The sequence below is a fragment of the Sturnira hondurensis genome, unplaced genomic scaffold, assembly GCF_014824575.4.
Source record: "Sturnira hondurensis isolate 20B ecotype Veracruz unplaced genomic scaffold, ASM1482457v3 Scaffold0004068, whole genome shotgun sequence".
NCBI classification, from domain to species: domain Eukaryota; kingdom Metazoa; phylum Chordata; class Mammalia; order Chiroptera; family Phyllostomidae; genus Sturnira; species Sturnira hondurensis.
The window spans coordinates 6,226,523-6,246,468 of NW_028076699.1; the positions used below are offsets into that span (position 1 = coordinate 6,226,523).

The window sequence follows — 19,946 nt, forward strand, 5'->3', positions numbered from 1 at the left end:
CCACCCAAAAGCAACAGATGGAAAAGCTCTTTGTCCAGGGCAACTGGAAGGTTTTTCAAACTGCTAACTACAGAACATAATTTCAAAGTTGAGATAAGGGGTGAGTTGCAAGGTTTGTTTTAGAAAGAAGATTCTCTGTACCTCCAACTTATTGCCCTGCAGGGCAGAGGAATAAAAACTTGGTGTTAAACTCTCTGAAGTGATTTCAGGAAGAGGTGCAATGAGCACCCATTGCCTGTCACATCTTAAGTCTTTAACCCACCTTCTAATTGGAAAAGGTACGCACGTTCATATGCTAAATGGTTAAAAATATGGTGAGCTACATTTACATTTCCCTGGAGTCATGACTAACAAGGTGACAAGCTGAGAAGCAGTCCCCTACGGTGGGGTCTGTGCTACTCCCGCCCCCACACCGAGACGGCGGAGCTGGGCTTGTGGTCAGCTTGCGCACAGTAGCCGCGGGCTGGGAGGAACTTGGCGGGGAAGTTGTAATTGGTCAAGGACAGATGACGCACCTACTGCTCTTTCGTAAACTGGTGGACGTCCTGGAACTGCCTACCACCGCAAATCGAGCCTTGTATTGCAAATGCATTAGGAGCTCCACCCTTGGAATCACCTGTTGGAGCGCCACACCCACTTGGCCTTGCGCATGCGTATTACACACCGCAGAGGCGTGGAGTCACGTGGTAGGGCGCGAGCGGTGTCCGTAGAGGGAGCTTCCTGTCACGGCTGCCGCCGCCACCGCCCGGTGGCCACGGGAGCCCCGGGCGGTGCTGGGCGAGAGAAGGCCTGGGTTGGTTTCGGATTCTCTTCGAGGTATGCTGTGTACCTGCCCCCACTCCCAGCGAGAGGTGACTTGACGATGGCTTGGGAGATGGAGTCCGCTGGGGTGGGGCAGGGAGGCTCGTCTTGCCGGGAGGGAGTGGGGTCCCTCGGCTTCGCCTCTCCTGGGAATTCTGCCGCCCTTCTCTCTTCTTGAACCTGGGCCTGGGTCCAGCACCGAAGCCCCCATTCTCGTGGCCCCAGACGCGCAGACTTGGCATGTCAGACCGACCTGGTCTCTTCCTGAACGCGCTTTAGTGCCTCTGTTCAGTGGGCAGCCCGCCATTCACCCAAGCCACGGAAATCTGACTCCTGAAGTCACCCTGAGCGCCCCCTCCTGTGCACCCACATCCAGTTAACCTCTGAGCTCTGCTAATTTCACCCTGAACTCAGGACTCCGGACACTTTCCGCCACCTCTATGCCGCCGCAGCTCCCCTCTTTTGACTGTACCGTTGCAAGAAGTGAGGGCCTCCAGCCCCCCTTCTGCAGTCGATGTGACACTGCCACATGCATTGCCCTAGAATAATGCCCGAACTCCCTTAAAGTTTAAAAGTGTACTTTGCCCCCTGCTCACATTTTCAGCTTCACTGGTACCATTTTCTGTCTCACACTTTATGCCCCGATAATCCCAGTTTTCTGTGTAGGTCAACCTGTTTCGCCTTAGGTCTGTTATCAGGTTGTTCCATCTGTTTGGAATCCTTTTTCCCAACTTACACGTGACTCAGCACAGGCATCATCTCCAAGAAGTCTTTTCTCTGTGGTGATGGATGAGGGGCTGCGCTTGGGCACTCGTGGACCCTGGAGCAGTCCTGTGTGGTTTTTGTCCGTGAGTCAGGCTCTCCATGGTGTAGATGATCTTTGAGGGTTGAGAACATGTCAGGTTCATCCCAACACAAGGTCTCTCTGCACATAGTAGGTTCTATGAATGGTTGTGAACTCTCTGAGAGAATCAGAATGCTGAGTCAGGTTTCTCTAGAGCCGAGCTGTCCAATAGAACTATTTCTGGTGATGAAAATGTTTAATTTGTGCTGACCAATGAACTGGATTTTTAATTTTAATGAATTCCAGTGTAAATAGCCACACTTGGCCACCGTATTTAGTATCTTGGCTTTAGAGCTTTCCCGAATCCTACCCACCCAACCCCTTACCTAGAGCAACTTCCCTGAGTCTGTCTTCCTAAGCTGCTCCCCATTTGTTTAATCCAAATTTGTCAAATCAGTTCAGTAAACCTTTATTGTGTGCCCACACTCCCCACTTAAGCCCACTGACAGGTGCTCTCTGTCCCTTCTGTCTCGTGTGTTGCCTGCTTCAGTGCTTCACTTCCAGTGTTGGTATTTCATCCCTTGGTCTTAAGGGTTGACATTTTTCTGTGAGTTGGGAGTGTACTAACCACACCTTACTAAGGTAGCACTGTTGAGGGAAGGACTTCTAAGCTGCTCCAGTCTGAGTGTCTTCCATTCCCCACCAGACAGGTATCTGGGCAGCCAAGATGCCAGGGCCAAGACCTCGGAAGGGCCCTCGGGCCAGTGGTCAGGGTGTGGCAGCTGCCAAGCAGGTATGTATATAGCCGCCTCACCCCCGAGCCAGGCTGGGAGGTCCCTAAATAGCATGGGCAAACTGGGTCACCAGTATGGTAACCCCATCAGTCCCAAGACGTGGAGCAAGTGCCTCCTGGAGATGTCAGCGCTCCTAGAGGTACTCCGACTAGCTCCTGCCTCACACCTGAGGAGTATGAACCTTGGACTCTGCTGTGTCTCAGCGCAGGCATCCCCTGCCGTGGCCACCTCCGGACAAGCGATCTGCAGGGTGTGCTGGCGTGGTCTCAGCACTCTCATGGGTTGAGGGAGAAGTCTGTTGGGAGAGCTTTGCATCCTCAGGGGTCTGTCCTCTACTTTCTCTATTTGTTTATTTTCTCTGGGCCCAAGGCCTGAGACTTCTTACTCCATTTTTATTATCTTAAAATAGGCAGGTGAGGGAGGTGGTAGGATAATGGGCGTGGACTCAAGTCACATGATCTTGTTTTAATTCCAGCTCTGCCACTTAACAAGGCTGCCTCAGTATCATCTGAACATGGAGACACAAGGAGGACCTACATTTATGTAGGGTGGTCAGAGTCATGGGGACAGAAAGTAGACTGGAGTTATCGGGGGCTGGGGCAAGAGGGGAATGGGAAGTTACTGTTTAGTCGGTACAGAGTTTCAGTTTTGCCAGATGGAAAGAGTTCTGTGGACGGATGGTGGTAATGGTAGCACAACAGTGTGACGTACTTATTGCCACTGAACTTCATATTTAAAAATGGTTAATATGCCCTGGCTGTGTGGTGCCGGTGGTTGGAGTGTCATTCTGTGCACTGAGGGGTTGCCAGTTCCGTTCCTGGTCAGGGCACATGCCTAGGTTGCAGGTTCGGGTTCAATCCCCAGTTGAGGTGTATATGGAAGGAAACCAATCGATGTTTCTCTTTCACTCTCTCTTTCTCTCCTTCCCTTCTCCTTCTTTACTCTCTCTCTTAAAAAAAAAATCAATAGAAATGTCCTCAGGTGAGGATTTAAAAAAATGGTTAAGATAATTTTCATGTTATATATGTGTTAAAATATGAAAAAAATAGGACCTACCCCTCAGGACTGTGAGAATTAACTAAGATAGTAATATAGTGTTAAGTACAGGGCCTGGCAGCTAGTGAGGAATAATAATGGCATTGTAGTCATATAGGGCTCTTTGTAGAGTCACCAGGGAGTACCCTAAAGAGTAATGTTGCAGGCCTGTTTCCCTTTCTGTGCATTTGGCCTCAAGACAGCGAAGGAGCCACTGACCTCTGGGTGACTGGCTCTGGGGCTCGGCTACATCCTCTTCCTCATTGTGTGATTCCTAAGAAACTTTCTCTGCTCTCAGCTGGGACTCTTTGTGGAGTTCAGCCCTGAGGACATGCTGTTGGGGATGGAGGAGATGGAAGATGATGGGGACCTGGAGGCTGAGCTGCTGGCCCTCACTGGAGAAGCAGAGACCATAGGCAGGAAGCCAGCCAAGAGGCAGGGTAAGGGTGAGTTTCTGGTGCTGGGCTGGATTTGGTGCTAGGACCAGACGGGCTCAGGCAGGTAGGGGAGAGGGTCCTCCCTGCCAGCTGTGAGGGTCCAGCTAAATCGCCTGGTCTTCTGGTATCCACGTCCCTTCTGCAGTACTGCCACCAAGAGGCTGTCTCGCCCTGCTCACACACCTGTGTGACGGGGAGCTCGCTGCTTCCCTGGGTGCTCCGTCATGGCGCACGTCCCTGTAATCTTCCTCCCCAGCCTGGAAGAGGACACAGACCTGAAGTCTGGGGGGGCCAGAGGACCTAAAGCTTCCTCTCTTCTCACCAGGAGCCCTCAGAGGGAACCTCCCCACAGTCCCACGGGCCCCTGAGCTGGGATAGTGGGAGCACCCTGGCCCTCCGTGTTCTCTCAGTCAAAGCTCTGGGGTTAGACCAGCCTGGGTGTGAGTCATGGCTCTGCCACTCGAGAGGGTTGTGGTATTAGGAAAATTAATATTGGTAGTTTTCCCCCTAGAGCATGAGGATAATATGACCTATCTTGCAGAATTATTGTGAAGTTCAAATAGATTTTAAAAGTCTTTAGGTATGTGAAAGGTGTGGTTTGGAGGAGCGGATGAATATGCCTATGAAGAACTACAACAAAAGTGCTGAGAAGAGAGCAGCTCCTTGCCTTTTAGAGGGTCCAGGAGGTTTCCCTTCTGCGAGGGTCTTTTGAGCCGGTTTGTACAGGAAGAGCAGGAGTTTTACAGCTTGGATGTTGGCTTGCCCGGAAAGGGCAAGATTTCTCCCTGGGGATAGAAACTCACAGTGCATTGAAGACTCTGCTCTTCACGGACCTGTTCTGAGGCCCTGACCCTCTGTTCTCCCAGCGCCCTTGCCAATGGCCCACATCGAGAAGCTGGCAGAGGACTGTATGCGGGATGTGGAGGAGGAGGAGGAGGAGGAAGAAGGGCTGGAGGAGGATACAGACTTGCTGGTGAGTTTGCCAGGCTGGTGGCCAAGGGCTCTGTGGTTGAGCCTGCAGGCGAGGCTGGAGGCTTGTCCCTCTGCTCTGGTGCTGAGGGCTGCCCTGTTCTTCTTGGGCCTGTTTCCCTGACTGTACAGTGTGAGGCTACTTTCCTTTGATGCCTGGTCTGAAAGCTGTACTTAAAGATTTCTCAGATTTGTAGTCTTCACTGTTTCCAAGGCTATCTATCCTCAGTTAGATTAAACAAGTGTTTTGGTAGCAGGGACTTCCGGGCACAGTGACTGATGTCGGGAGGTCCTGGGCAAGAGGGCCCTTTGTGTTCAGATCCCGTCATAGCTGTGGCCATGAGGCTCCCCCGTTCCTGGGACTTGTGTCTCCCCAGACTGAGCTGCAGGAGGTCCTGGGTTCAGATGAGGGAGCTGGGTCCCCGGATGATGATGAGACAACCGTCCTGGGGAGCTCCGAGGAGGAAAAGGGACAGAAAAACACTGAACCTGCAGTGCAGACCGCTCTCCTAACGGCTTCAGTCCCGGCAGCTCAGGTAGGTTCTGGGGGGATCCCGTGTGCCTTTGCTAACCCTGCGTGTCCACGTTTAGCAGCATGGCGTGCATAGGAAGGCTGCAGTAACCCTTCCCAGGGCCCTCCTCCAGCAGTGCCCCAAGCAGAAACTCTGGTGCCTGGCTGGCCTCAAAGGCCTCTCTGTTCTCCCAGGCCACCCCTCCAGCTGTCCACAGATTGTCTGGGCTTCTGTGTTTGCCTCTGATATGGCCTCTGGCCTCTCCAGTAAGTCTTAGCCTCCTCTTTGAGGCTTTTAGGCTCATCCTCCTTGAATCCAAGAGCTCTGTTTTCTGGGGCAGCTTCCTTGCAGGGAGGGAGCAGCAAGGGCCTAGCTGGCCCTGGAGTGGCCAGGCCCTGAACTGGAGTATCTACAGGCTGGAGGGCCTCGGGGGCTGCAGGCTCTGCTGGAGGATCGGATCCACAATTACCGGGAAGCTGCGGCCAGCGCCAAAGAGGCAGGTGAAGCAGCCAAAGCCCGGCGTTGTGAACGTGGCCTAAAGGTAGGTTGGGCCCAGCCAGGAGCAGGGCTGGGCGGAGTGGGGTTCAGGGCAGTGGGTGAGGCAGCAGGAGGCTGGCTGCACCAGTACAGGGGAGGCCTCCCCTTTGGCCTTGTGGAGGTAAAGGATCCCTGGCCTGGCTTCAAGCAGGGTCCAGGCCAAGATGGCTGGCTAGGTTTCTGGCTCTTCTCTCCCCCAGACTCTAGAGTCCCAGCTGGCTGCTGTGAGGAAAGGCAAGAAGATCAATGAGGATGAGATACCACCTCCAGTGGCCTTGGGCAAGAAGCCCCCAGCCCCCCAGGAGACAACCAACAGGAGCCCTGAGGCAGACCTCCCTGCTCCCCCGACCCTGCTGCCAGGTATCTGGAGACACTCACATCTGTTCTCCTCCCCGGTCAGAGCCCACTGCCTGCCCCCCTCCCCGGCCGGCTCCCCACCGCCACTCCATTGGCGTCAGTGACACCTTCCTGTGGGCGTTGGGAACCCAAGGTGGGCACCTTCTTCTTTGACCTTGATGCCCCCTCTCTGGGCTTTTTGTTTCTCCAAAGACAGCCCTTCTCAGCCTGAGACAAGTCCCTCGGGCAGCCCTGCCCCACCCAGTTCAGACCCAGACCCTGGCCCACAGGCCCTGCTGGCCGCCCGACAGAGGGAGTACAAAGTGGCTGCCCTGAACGCCAAGCGTGCCGGAGACCTAGACCGTGCCCGAGAGCTCATGAGGATTGGGAAGGTAAGATGTCTGGCTCAGGGGCCCTGTGTCCAACCCCTTGTTTCACAGTTGGGGGCAGTGACCCCCTCAAGGTCATGCAGCTAGACTTGCCCGAGGGAGAGTCTTTTTTTCAGCCCAGGCTCATGGGGTTCCCTGGCTTATGCCCACGCCTGCTTTTCTTACTACTGTAGAGATTTGGTGCCGTGCTGGAGGCCCTGGAGAAGGGGCAGCCTGTGGACCTGAGTGCCATGCCCCCGGCACCTGAGGGTCAGTATGGGGATGGTGGAGGGAACCTGCTCCAGCTGGGGCTGGCCAGGCACCCACACCCACACTTCTTCTCTGGGTCCCCCAGACCTCCCACAGGCTTCCAAGGCCCTCACAACACCCTCAGTTGTACCCCCAGCTATGGAGCGAGTGCAGCCAGTGATGGCCCCTGACACCCCAGCAACCCTAGGTAGGATGGGATGGTGGGACTATGGAGTGGGGACCTGGGGAGAAGCAGGCAGAGCTGATGCTGTCTCCTTCCTTCTCTCTAGTGGCCGGTACCGAGCCACAGACAGTGCTGGACGCCCTGCAGCAGAGGCTGAACAAGTACCGTGAGGCAGGCACCCAGGCCCGCAGCAGTGGGGATGAGCGAAAGGCCCGGATGCATGAGCGCATTGCCAAGGTGGGCCTGCAGCTGTGAGACCCCCTGCCCATGTCAGCCTCTCTGTCTGCTCCTGCAGTTAGCCTTGGTCCTGCAGTGTCTGTCTGTCTCTCTCAAGCTCTTGCTGCCTTGGGCTTTTTTTCCATTGGGGGCTGCTTCCACTCTTCCTCCCCGTCTCCCCTATGTGGAGCCCGCAGACTGCTGCCCACCACAGGTCCCCCTCCCCTTCCCTTGCAGCAATATCAAGATGCCATTCGAGCGCATCGAGCAGGACGCAAGGTTGATTTTTCAGAGTTGCCTGTTCCTCCAGGTACCTGGTACTTGACTTAAGGTCTTTATGATTCTGAGGGGGAGGTGGGGAATGATTCCTCATGTGTCTGCCTCCACTCCGGGAGCCCCCACTCCAGCCATGCCCCAGAAGACCCCGCTGAAGCCCACAACAGCCTAGTGCTTCCCTGAGGCCCCCCCACCCAGTGCTCTCTCCCACAGGGTTCCCTCCCATCCCTGGTCTGGAGCCCACTCCGGGCACTGAAGAGGATGCAGTAGCAGCCACTTTAGCTGCTGCCCAGAAACTCGCCTCCTCCGAGGATACAGCTCCAGCTGAGGAAGACGAGGATGAGGTTTGGCCGAGGGCCCAAGACTCCCGGGGTTGGGAAGAAGAGGCAGACGAGGGGCAAACCCTGATCTTGTTGCCCATACTGACAAGCCCAGCAAAGTAGCTATTCTTTCTGCCATTTCACAGAAAAAAACGTGGCCAAGGGTATCCAGATAGGTGTTAGCAGAGCTAGATTCAAACCAAGGTCTTTCTGACCCCAGAGCCCTGGTTTGACCCCGAATATCCTGGTGTCTGCTGTTGGGAAGGTTAGCTCAGAGCTTTTGAGGCTCTTCGTAGCTCTTGAGATTCTCTGGGGCCCACATGGGGAAGCCATTCATCTCGTACACCCAGCAGGTCAGTGCAGTGTTAGGAAGAGAGTCCCTGTCTGAGCTGCCACAGCCGGGGCGGGAACAGACTCCCTGTGACCTCCTCCTGGGCACCTGCAGGATGAGCCTCCAGCCCAGACCCCAGTGTCCAAGAAGCCTTTGGTCCCTTCATCCCGCTCCCTGCCTGAGCCCAAGGCCTCAAGTTCTAAGGAGTCACTGAGCCCCTCTGGTGAGTTGGGAGAAGAGGGATGGAGGATTAAAGGCTCTGGTGAGGGGGAGGCGAGGCTCTAACCAGCACTGCTCTCCCTTTAGTACGGGAGCAGCTGGCACTGCTGGAGGCCCGCAAACTGCAGTACCAACGGGCAGCCCTGCAGGCCAAGCGTGGCCGGGACCTGGAACAAGCCAAAGCTCATCTGCGGCTGGCCAAATGCCTTGAGGCTCAGATTATCCAGGTCCGAGCTGGCCAACCGCTGGACCTCTCCAAGGTGAGTCCACCTGGTTAACCAGGAGGACTTCTCGGGCAGAAGAGGCAGGTGGCAAGCTTGACAGCAGGACTGTGAACAAAGCAGCTACTTGGAATCCGCTGTCCATTGCCATTGGTCGTACCTTCCCTGAGAGGCCTTCAGGCTGACCTGAGAGGGGAGACGTGAGTAGGATATGGTGACTGCTGAGAAAGAGCCTTTGGCTAGTGCCTCTCTCTACCCTGTGGCCCCAAGAAAGGCCTGGTGAAGGCCTGGTGGGCTGCCTCTGGTCGGAGATCAAAGGCAGAGCAAGGCCAGTGGGAGGCAGTGTTGCTACAGCTTGGGATACAGAGGGAGGCAGTGAGTTCCCATCACTGGTTGTTGGAGTTGGAGAAGCATTCAGTTTGGGTTCCTGCCTTTGGTAGGTTTAGTAGAGGGATAATCTGACCCTTGGGGCCCCTGAGGGGCCTTGTGACCTGGGCAGGTACCTTCACCCTTGACGGATGAAGAGGGTGACTTCATCCTCATTCACCATGAAGACCTGCGCCTCTCCCAGAAGGCTGAGGAGGTTTACGCCCAGCTACAAAAAATGCTCCTAGAGCAACACGAGGTCAGTTGATGGCTTGTCTCTCCTCCCTTCAGTGCCCACAGCCTCCCTTAGGGGAAGGGCATAGGCTCAGACCAGGTAGGCCTGGATTTATTTTCTAGCTCTTCTACTTAATGGCTATGACCTTGGGCAGGCACTTCCCCTCTCTGAACCACATTTTTATCTGTAAAACAAGATTATTACTACCACTGGGTGGTTATGAAGTTCAAACAACATACTGGAGGGGAAAGTGCTTCGAAGATCAGAGGCAGTGTTAGGGGACACAGATGCATAGAAAAGCGTGTGCATGTTCGTGTGTTTGTATGTGTCGATCTGAACTGCCTGCAGGTCTGCTTTCTGAAGTGATGTTTCTGTTAGCTTTTGAAGGAAGAGTAGGAGTTTGCTAAGTGAATTTTGGGGAATGGCTATCATAAACAGGACAAACTTGGGTCTTGGAAACAGTGGTCTTGGGGAAGAAGTACGTGTTGGGGGAGAAGGGTGAGGCTAGAAGGTTGGAACTATAGAAGTTGAGCCTCTAAAGCCGACCTGGACCCACTCTGGGCCTCTGTTTTCAGAAGTGCCTGCTGTTCTCCAAGCAGTTCATGCACCAGGGCAATGTGGCCGAGACGACTCGGTAAATGCAGGGGCTGGGGCACGTGGGGTAGGGAGCAGACAGTGAGCCCCGTCATGCTGAAGTGTGCTCCCAACCCTATCAGGTTTGAGAAGCTTGCTCAGGACCGCAAGAAGCAGCTCGAGATCCTGCAGCTGGCCCAGGCCCAGGGCCTTGACCCTCCTAGCCACCACTTTGAGTTGAAGACATTCCAGACTGTGAGGTACCAAAGCCTAGGGAGACAATGGCTACACGCAGGGATGTGCCAAGAGGCTGGGAGCCAAGGCTGAAGACTTAGGCGCCATTAGTAAGAATTTCCAGGCATGGCCCTGCCATAGGCACTGGGCCTTGGGGTGTGGGAGGTAGGACATGGTGACTGTCCGTGAGGAGCTCAGAGCTGGGGTGGCTTGGGAAGGAGCTCTGCAGGGAGGTCTTTGTACCAGCTCTGCTGCTCCCCACCCAGATAAGCTTCACCCCCTGGGCTCACTGTATTCTGACCACCACCCGGCCGGCAGATGGGCAGTCCTGGAAAACAGGGACCCTTTCCCACTGCGCTCCTTCACTTTGAGCTCTTTCTCCTTGCTTCCTGGCTGTAGGATCTTCTCAGAACTCAACAGCACTGAGATGCATCTGATCGTTGTCCGGGGAATGAACCTCCCAGCCCCTCCAGGTAGCCCCAGGGCCACTCCCACTCCAGTAGGCTCTTGCCCAGACCCTCCACCCCTGCCAGTAGGGGACACCAGCTTTCCCTCCACCTCAAGGGCTGGGCTGGTTACTCCACTCCCTCTGACCCCGACTCCCATTTCTCCTTTGTAGGGGTGACCCCTGATGACTTGGATGCGTTTGTGCGGTTTGAATTTCACTACCCTAACTCGGTGAGGTTCAGGGAGAGGTAGGATCCTCTGAACTCGTGCCAGGAACCTGTGCTCAATTCCTCCCCCCACACACACATCTGGCTGTAGGGAGGGGCTTGAAGACCTCTAGGCCCACATCTTATAGGTGTCCCTTCCCTCAGCACTGACAGCCCAGAGCTCTGGACTTGATAGACCTGTTTTTTCAATCTGTCCCGACTTCTCCCTTCTTACCACTTTAGGACCAGGCTCAAAAGAGCAAAACAGCCGTGGTGAAGAACACAAACTCTCCAGGTGAGGGCAGCTTTCTCCTCCCTCCCGTTCTTTGGTGTGTGTGCGCAGCACTTATTTCCAGACCTATTGTCTTACCTGGTGCTCAACTTGGGAGATGTGGGCAGGTATTATGACCACTCCTCTCATGTAGTGGGGACATTGAGGCTCAGAGAGGTAAAGGGACTTGCCTATGGCCTCTGAGCAAAGAGGTATTGGAAATTGAACTTGAATTCAGGAATCCTGACTCTAAATTCTAAGTTCCTCCCACCTGTGTATAACCTCTATTAAGAGCACAGTATAGTAATCTCTGTCAAGACAAGTTGACGTCAAAGCCAGGACCTAGAGGCTAGGCTGTACCACCCTCCAGTGGTCGTCTCTCTGAATTGCAAGCAGAACCATCCAGAAGGGAGGCCAGCCCCTCCCCAGGAAATCCCTGGGCTCCAAGCCCCCTTTTCTCCCATCCTTGCAGAATTTGATCAGCTCTTCAAGCTAAACATCAACCGAAACCACCGGGGCTTCAAGAGGGTGGTCCAAAGCAAAGGAATCAAGTTTGAAATCTTCCACAAAGGGTGAGGCCCCGTCAGCCATTCATGCTGTGAGGGGGTGGCTGGGGGGAAGGAAAGACTTGTGTTGTTGCTGCTGCTCCTGCTGCTCCTGTTTTCTTGCGCTGGACTCAGCCAGCTCGTTCCTGCATTCCCTGCCCAGTCCAATCCTCTGCTGACCGTTGGCTCCCCAGATCCTTCTTCAGAAGTGACAAGCTGGTCGGCACAGCCCACCTGAAACTGGAGCGGCTGGAGAAGGAGTGTGAGATCAGAGAGATTTTGGAGGTAGGACTCAGAGGTGGTGGAGGTAGGGAGGGTGAACCAGACTCGGCAAGTGAAAAGAGCGAAAGGCCGACACTAATTGAACATCAGTCCCTGTTGTAGGGTTTTTGTGCCCATTAAAAAGTACCTCTGAATATGTTGTAGAGTAGGTTATTCCAATTTCACAAATGAAGAAATTCAGAGGGTTTGACAAAATTTTACAGCATCACCCATTCCGAAAGTAGCTACAGTGTTTCCACAACACTCTGGGCCCCTCAGGTCCCCAGGGATGGTGGACTGCAGGGCCCTTGAGGGATCTGGTCATTGCTGTCGGCTGGGCATGCGGAAACTCCTCTGAGTTTTGGCAGGGGCAGAGTTGTGGTTGGGGCAGTTTGAGGCAGCTTGATGAAGCGGAACAAGCTGTGAACATGAAGTTGATAAGGTCTTTCAAAATCAGGGACCTACCACACTGAAGATACTGTGTTTGGGAATTGGCCCCACACAGCTCCTTAAGTTTCCGTGAACTTGTCAAATTTCACAGGAAGTGACTGACTAAAAACTTGCCTCTGACCAATGAGGAAACTAAGGTCCGGAGAGAAGGGTGTGCACCTGGCAGAGTGTGGCCCAGACCCTTGCTGCTGTCTTAGGTGGGGCTTTTCCAACTGTTGTGCAGCTCCCTCCCTCCGCCACCTTTTTGGGGGAGTTTTTCTTAAGTGGGGCCTGCTGTGTATTGGCCACGTTGATGATGGATGGTGGTTAGACTTCTTCAGCCTCAGCAGTCACTGCTTTGCACTCCAGCTGCCCCTCCCTGTGAGCAGGGAGACAGCATGGTGGGTGGTAGGAACCCTTGGCCTGGGTTCTAGTGCTGGCCTTGCCACGCTGGCTGTGTAACGGATCTGCTCTCTGGGCCGCCTGTGAAGGGAGGATCTGGGCTGAGTGGTTTTCAGGCTGCACCTTGAAGCCAGAGCATTTCTCCCAGGAGCTGCCATGCAGAAACTGAGTAGGCAGAACTCCAGGTTTCTCGTCTCTACCTCAGAGCGTTGGTGCTTCTTTAGATTTACATGCTATTTTTAAAAAATGTATTTATTTAAAGAGAGGGAGAGAAATATCCACATGTGAGACACATTGATCATTGGCCTCTTGCATGCCTGCAACCCAGGCATGTGCTCTAACCAGGGGTCAGACTGGCAACCTTTTGGTTTGCAGGCCGGTGCTTAACACTCAGTCACACCAGCCAGAGCTAGTTTTGTTTTTCTTTCTTTCTTTTCAATAAGACTTACCTAAAACCACTACCACCACCAGGGTTATCAAGAAATGGAGACTCCTGTGTTGATTTTAACTCTGATTTTAATGGAGACTCCTACTGTCATTTTAACTCTGTATTCCTTACAGCTGTGACCATAGGGCGCTGCCTGCTCCCAGCCCCTAATCCCATCAGTTACCATCCCCCTCTCCTTGGTTCTTGCAGGTCCTGGATGGAAGGAAGCCCACTGGGGGCAAGCTGGAGGTAAAGGTGAGGCTGCGGGAGCCTCTGAGTGGCCAGGACATGCAGATGGTCACCGAGAACTGGCTGGTTCTGGAGCCCAGGGGCCTGTGAGGTGGGTGGCTCTTGGGGCCCTCAGAACCTCTTCCCCCTGCTCAGGCCCAAGAGGGACACTTCCAGTTCAGCTCACATCTGGGGAGGAAAGCCTAAGAATTTCTCATCTGTGCAAATGACCAAGAGGCAAAACTGTGGGGTAGGGCTTGGGCTGAGTTTCTTAGGATCCTCAGTAGAACCTGATAGGGAAGTAAAACCTCCCAGGTCTAACTCTTCAGGAAATCCTTTCTAACCCCTATTTGTATATTCACTGCAGTTTAAACTGACTTCCTACTTTCTCTGCTTTGTGTCTTGTGCAGCAGACAGTCAGGGCTGGGAGAGGAGCCAGGCCACCAGCTGTGTGCAGAAGTGTATTTTTTCTCAGCTTTGCTGGCTACAGAAGCCTTTGTACATAAGGAGGATCAGTGCTGCTACACAAATACCAAAAACCTGTGAAGTATGTGCGTTACTGACCACGGCCTTGGTCTTCCCTGTTGCTGGCCCCTTCCTAGGCCTCCACACCAAAGCAGGCTGGATTCCTGTAGGCTGCCTCCCCTTCCCTCGCAGCAAAAGCACGGACAGCCTCACTGCTCTGTGCCACGGAGCCTTGTGGCCCCTTAACCCGTGCAGCAGCTGTGTGCAGCTAACTCAGCCCCTAGTTGCAACGTTTCTGAATGTGCCTTCAAAAGATACAACTGAAAGGATGGGAGAACTTGAGCGTGATCCTGCTTAGGGCTCCGTGACGTTTGTCAGTGGCACCCTATGCCACACAGCTCAGTTTACCCAGCCCCTGCCTGTGCCTTGTTTCCTGACAGCTGCTGCACTTGCCTCCCTGCTTCCCGAGCCCCCAGTGGAGGAAGGAAACTGTGTTCTGGACTGCGTGGTGGGAAGCAGGCAAGGTTGTGCCTTGGGTTCGGTCCATGCACGTAAAACTAAAAGACTGCTAACTGGAGAAAAAAAATAAAATTTTATGTAGCTGTTTTTATTTAAGGAACTAGGTTTAATTCACTAATATGGGCTTTAGACTCTACACAGAGTGACCATCCAAGACCTAAACGGAAGTCCTGTCACTTTTTAAAAGCCAGAGTAGCAGTCACATTAAATTGACAGAAACTGCTACTGTGGCTTCCTCTTTTGAGAGGGGACAGAGGAAAAAGTCTTGCCTCTTGAGCTAATTACCTAGGGAAATCCCCAGTTCTTTCCAAGAAATTCTCCTTTGGCTTTGTTTTTCTGAATGGATGGAGACGGATTTATGTTGCAATAGATTTAATATTCAAAACTACAGTATTCTACATTTCTTAGAAATTAACATCTCCCCACCCCCGCAGCTTTTTGAAGCATTAGCTTAAGGTCAACAAAGCATTCCTCAAGGTAATTTTTTAAAGGCTCTAAGTGAAGCACATACATTCAGCTTGCTGACCACTACAGCACTGCGTAAGCACGCTCAGGGGTTGAGGTTTTTTTGTTTTTTTGTGTGTCTTTTTCTGGGATAGGGCTGGACTGTGCTTCCCTGCCCTTAACAGATCTTTTAGTGGGTAACAGCATGAAGGATGGACAAATGACTTTTCTCTAAGAGCTTTCTGGCCAGTCTTACTCATCACAGTGAACTCCCCAAATTTTCAGATGTGAGACATAACAACAATTGCAGTTACATCTATGTGTCAAATCAGCAGTAGTCTAGAAAGAAAAGGAGGGGGGTTAGCCTTCACAAGGGGGCCTAGAGCAAAGATGAGTGGCCAGGAGGGTTTCTGACCCAACCTAACCTTCCCCTCGGGTTTGTACCCCAAGCAGTGCTTACCTCAATGGTCCCGGACAGTTGTCGCTTTCCTCAAAGGTTCTAATCAGCCCTAGGAATTTTTAAGCTTGGGCCTCTGCTGGAAATGCCCTGTTCCAATTTGATAGGCGGTATTCTGTGACTCACAGGTCCTTTCGCAACCTGTTCTATTTCAGTCGTCTTCACTGCTCTGCTTTCTGGAAAACAGAACCTCCAGGCTGAGGGGAGGCAAGCCAAAGCCACCCACTGGACTTGGAGACTGAGGTTCTGAAAGGGCCTTTGTTGCGGCCAAGGCACGCAGGGGTCACTGGTGGTGGGAGGAGCCTGCCTAACCTCAGATTTGTCCAAATGCAGCATCCAGACGTTGGGGATGAGTGACGACTCCTCTGCTGAGAGCCAGGCATGACCCAAATCATTTTTGCATTTTAAATTCTTCAGTCTAGTGCAAGGCACCCTTCCTTCTGAATTAGTGAACCAAATACAGCATGGGAGAAATTTTTCTTACATGAAGACTTGCTCACAAAGGGCAAACTTTTGTGACTTCAACATTATTTGCCTTCCGTAAGCACCACTCTGAAACCTGCACTGTCACTTCCAAATTTTGAGAGCTTGTTTTCCAAATTTTGTGGGCAGTTCCTAAAAGATCTTGCCCCTTAACTAGGCAGCTGCTTTTAGGAGGAAATTATGGGGCCGAGACTGGTGGAACCAGGGACCTCGTACCTGGTCCAGCTCCTTGGCAGATGGATTTCTCCCACTCTGGGCCTCGGCTTCCGAAACTTCATTACCATTCCTGCCTTGCTACATATACAATTCCTAAAACTCCCCCATTACCATTGTTAAAATGATTAGCATTATTAAAATAGAACAAACTTACTCAATTAGAAACAGTATTCAGCAGGTTGCTTGATCATTGTCTGAAATACATTAAATGCATAAATTACTCCCCAGATGACTGGTTATGCCAGGCAAATTTACTTGGAAATTTTGGACCCACCAACATTCAGGAGCCACTGGATGAGGGAAAATACCATTTGGGAACTTACAAAAGGCAAAGTCCCATATTTCTAGAGTCCAGTAGGTGGCTTAGAAATTGTTGATAAAAACAAATGGAAAAACTACACTGTGTAGCATTTAGTAAAAACAGCACAATTTGAAAAAATTTAATGTTACTATAATGGCATTTATATTCCTCTTCAGTTTATAAGGATAAAGTTTACATTCTAGAAAAATTTGAGACTTACTTAGAAATGCGATGTTTCAGCCTTCTACATAACACTTAATATACAGTGTCTACAAAACAAAGCAAGGGGGGAGGAGTAAACTAGTCTTGGCTATTTTATGCTCAACTCCACAAGATAAACTAAACGTAAAAGACATTTTGTGCAACTGAGACGACCTGACTATGCAGGGCCAGAGTTCGTCCTTACTTGGAGAATTTAAAACCTCGCGTGATCCAGAAGAAATACGTACAACTGCAAGACGTATTTAGCAGACCTCGAGGAAAGATAAACTTATTTAGGGAAAAAGAGCCAGCTCCTGTAGAAGTTCCAATCTTCCAATATATTTGGACCAAGCTGGACATTACATCCATAATACCTGTTCCTATTAACAAGTGTCCTATCAGGTTACGGACAGGGGTGTGTGGTCCCAGGGCTCAGTCCCTACACACTGGGGTTCTGGGCATCTAGTTTTTTTCTTCCCCCCTTGGAAGCTCTGAATATCTGGGTCTATGGGAAAGATCACAGTGACAGTTCTCTGCAGCCACCACCAGCAAAGCCTGTGGAGAGACAGACACAGAATGTTGATCTCTCCCCCCTACCCCAACTGCCATGGAAAAGGGATAAACACAGTAGACACTGCAAACTGAAGGCCAGGCCTTTGGGCCTCTTTGGAAAATGGCTGCTGCCCTAAACATCTCCACAGCCTGTACCTGCGAGGTACTAAGTCCCACTGTGGCCCTGGAGAAGCAGCCTCTCTGCCCCCGAGGCTTGCACTGGCTCCCAGAGGGTTCTCGGAGCTGTGCGCTTACGCAGAGGGACCACCTGCTACTTGGCCTGGGCTTTCAAAAAAGGCAGTGACAAGGGAGTGAGTTACCCTAGAAAAGTGTTTTTCAAACTCTGGCCTGTGAAATCCATTTGGTCTGTGACCAATGTAAGTTTTTAATGAAAAAACAAAACAGTATACCATGTATACCATGGCTAAACCAAATCTTGGTTTCTAATACCAATAAAAGAAACGATGGCTGATTCCGAGGCTGGGACAGGGTAGGCACTAGATGAGCCTGCAGTTTCCACGTTAGGCCAGAAAACAAAGTGTTAACAAAATGACAGGAGCACATCACGTCACAAGGACTAGGAGACACCCTGAAGGGCTCTCTGGCCAACACTGAGGCCATTTGCACACCGAAATCATGAATTAGTGCCATTCAAAAAGTAATGCTGATTAAATGAATAAATAGGAAAGAAGAAAAAGCTTTTGCTTTTAGATGACTAAGTACAGCTAGTCAAGGTGGAGGTAGTGCTGAAAGCAAAAATCCATCTGTAGCCATTACGGTAAAGGACCCTACACTGACCCATTCAGACAGAAAAGGTGTGTGTAGGCTACATCGAAGGGGAAATTCTTACGAGCAGGAGCTGCATGACCTGAAATGAAAGTGCACATACTGGTTATTCATTCCAAGGGGAAAAAACACTGGAGAAATTAGACAACACCTCCAGGTGATCAAATTTACCATCATCCATGGGGGCAGGTGGATGTATCAAGTGACCCCAGAGGTGGTGATTCCCTAAGAAGGATACAATGTCACTTAGGCGGGGTTCTGGCCAAGAATGCATATACTAATTCTAATTATGCAAAGACGGATCAAATTTTCAAAACGAGGCATTTTCTATTAAAAAATGGGGTGGGGAAACTATACTCACCAAAAATAATGGAGGACATAAAGGATAAAGCGGGGTCAGGAAAGCTACTTCCATGTCTGACTCCAGGTGGGAAGCTTTATTGGAGGGGAAACTCCATGAAGGACACTGTTGGGCAGATGCCTGGGTGAGGCAGCACAGCCATGCTGGGCTGGCCAAGGCCGCACGCCATCCTGCTGTAATGCAAGGGGGTACCCTCAATACTAGGAAAGAAGCATTACAGTATCTCAGAGTAAAAGGCTATTAGGCATGCAGCTTGCTCTCAAATGCCTTTTTATTTAAAAAATTTTTTTTGAGGAAGGGAGGGAGAAAGGGAGAGAAACATGTGTGGTTGCTTCTTGCACACCCCCTACTGGGGACCTGGCCTGCAACCCAGGCATGTGCCCTGACTAGGAATTGAACCGGTGACCCTTTGATTCACAGGCTGGCGCTCAACCACTGAGTCACACCAGCCAGGGACAAATGCCTCCATTTTTTCTGGAGAGACACTAATATAGCAAATGAGACAAAATGTTAGTATGTGAACAGTAGGTAAATCCAAGTAAAGCATACATAGGATTTTTTTGTACTTGCAACCTCCTTGGAAGTTTAAGTTACTTCTCAATAAGATGTTTTAAAAATATTTCTAGTGTATTTTGTAACTAAAAATATCTTAAATGCATTGTCAGCTTTCGCAGAAAGGCCCAACTCAATACCTGCCATTGACTCACACAGATCTCGAGCAATCCTGAACTCGGCTCTGCTATCCAGTCACCTCATTTACACTGAGTAGTTACCCCTGCTTGGCTAGGAGAGGGATAATCCATTGGGCAATCTGTTAAAAACAAACACAAACCTAATTGTGACTTCTACTTGAAGCTACTGTGACGTAAATGGGACAAGATCAGTATGACACTCTCCTTTTTATATCAATTCTGTAAAAAGGGTACAAGACTGATGCTTCATTTTTTATTTCCCCTCCGCTCTCCCACCCCACCCTTAGTGATATTTGTATCCATTTGAGCATTTCTGAGCACAAGACCATAAGTAAGTCTTAAAATAGGAGCAGAATTCTTGTCTAAACAGTAACAGAAGGAGATTAGCTGCAAGGATAGCATAACTGTCGTGCAGTAACGGAAGCTGCCCAGGTCTTCTTGGTGGACAATGCATAGAAGACTTAGAATTATGGAACGTCTGTCCCCCCAACCACCCTTTCCCACCCTAGTCCCCCAAACTCCCACTCCCCCCCATTAATAGTGTTAACAAAAGCTTAATCTTCCAGTTCTAAAGTGCAAATGACTTGGGTATGACTGCTATTGCAACAGGTCTGAACAGAAAAAAACAATGGAGTCCTCTGTCTATGTGACGTTTTCCAGAATATAGAAGATGAGTTCCATGACGATGGGGCCCTCACTGAGCTGGCAGGCCCCTCCATGGATCACGGGCACCAGAGCGCTGTCCAGGTCGTTCATGTACTGCGAGGGGAGGGGCTGGCCGTTGCTCCCTGCTTGGTAGCCAACCTGCACCGCAGAGAGAAGGGGGTGACAGGTTACTTACTGGATAGAGGAAGTCTCTCCAGAGGGCTGAGGGCCAAGGAGGCTGAGCAGGAAAGGAGATGTCCTTCCTGGACATGGGCAAGTTGCACAACAGTTAACATCAACTTCTCCTTCTTTTCCCTGAATTGTCATTTATCATCCTGAACCCTAACACTTGGTGGCCATGAGACCTTGGGAAAGACACTTAACCTGTTAGGGTCCTAGTTTCCTGAGATGGGGCTGGGGTGATATAGGGAGATATAGAATGTTGGGAATAATACCTAGACCTATGGTAGTGACAATGAAAATGAGAAATACACTAGATATTGTAATCTGCTGTGTGTAACACACACTTCTTTGCCCAGATTTTTGAGGGAAAAATAAGGATGCACAGTATACATGGGTATAATAATCACATACCATGGGTATAGTAATCC

General features: G+C 51.3%; 2 protein-coding genes across 3 annotated transcripts in view; one reads left to right on the top strand and one right to left on the bottom strand.

Moving 5' to 3' along the window:
- Window positions 1-593: 593 nt before the first annotated feature.
- CC2D1B (coiled-coil and C2 domain containing 1B) lies at window positions 594-16,587 on the top strand. Its single transcript, XM_037043284.1, has 24 exons — window positions 594-816; window positions 2,292-2,378; window positions 3,713-3,860; window positions 4,718-4,824; window positions 5,198-5,356; window positions 5,748-5,873; window positions 6,070-6,229; window positions 6,419-6,597; window positions 6,768-6,843; window positions 6,929-7,030; window positions 7,113-7,243; window positions 7,460-7,532; window positions 7,712-7,845; window positions 8,261-8,372; window positions 8,456-8,628; window positions 9,089-9,214; window positions 9,766-9,824; window positions 9,907-10,023; window positions 10,397-10,470; window positions 10,617-10,675; window positions 10,894-10,945; window positions 11,394-11,493; window positions 11,661-11,751; window positions 13,196-16,587. Exons 2-24 carry the CDS (start codon window positions 2,313-2,315, stop codon window positions 13,322-13,324), a joined length of 2,553 nt encoding a protein of 850 aa, XP_036899179.1. The 5' UTR covers window positions 594-816; window positions 2,292-2,312; the 3' UTR covers window positions 13,325-16,587.
- A 2,621-nt stretch (window positions 16,588-19,208) lies between these two features.
- The window catches only part of ZFYVE9 (zinc finger FYVE-type containing 9), a 132,016-nt gene continuing 131,278 nt past the window's right edge, over window positions 19,209-19,946 (bottom strand). For both annotated transcript variants that reach the window (XM_037043286.1, XM_037043285.1), the window contains one exon: window positions 19,209-19,494. In XM_037043286.1, coding sequence (XP_036899181.1) covers window positions 19,333-19,494 — 162 coding nt within the window. In that variant the 3' untranslated portion in view covers window positions 19,209-19,332. The remainder of the gene's footprint in view (window positions 19,495-19,946) is intronic.

Coding starts and splice junctions, on each gene's coding strand:
- CC2D1B (XM_037043284.1), top strand. CDS start 2,313: ATGCCAGGGCCAAGACCTCGGAAGGGCCCTCGGGCCAGTGGTCAGGGT. Junction 2,379..3,712: donor GTGTGGCAGCTGCCAAGCAG/GTATGTATATAG, acceptor CTCTGCTCTCAG/CTGGGACTCTTTGTGGAGTT. Junction 9,825..9,906: donor AATGTGGCCGAGACGACTCG/GTAAATGCAGGG, acceptor CAACCCTATCAG/GTTTGAGAAGCTTGCTCAGG.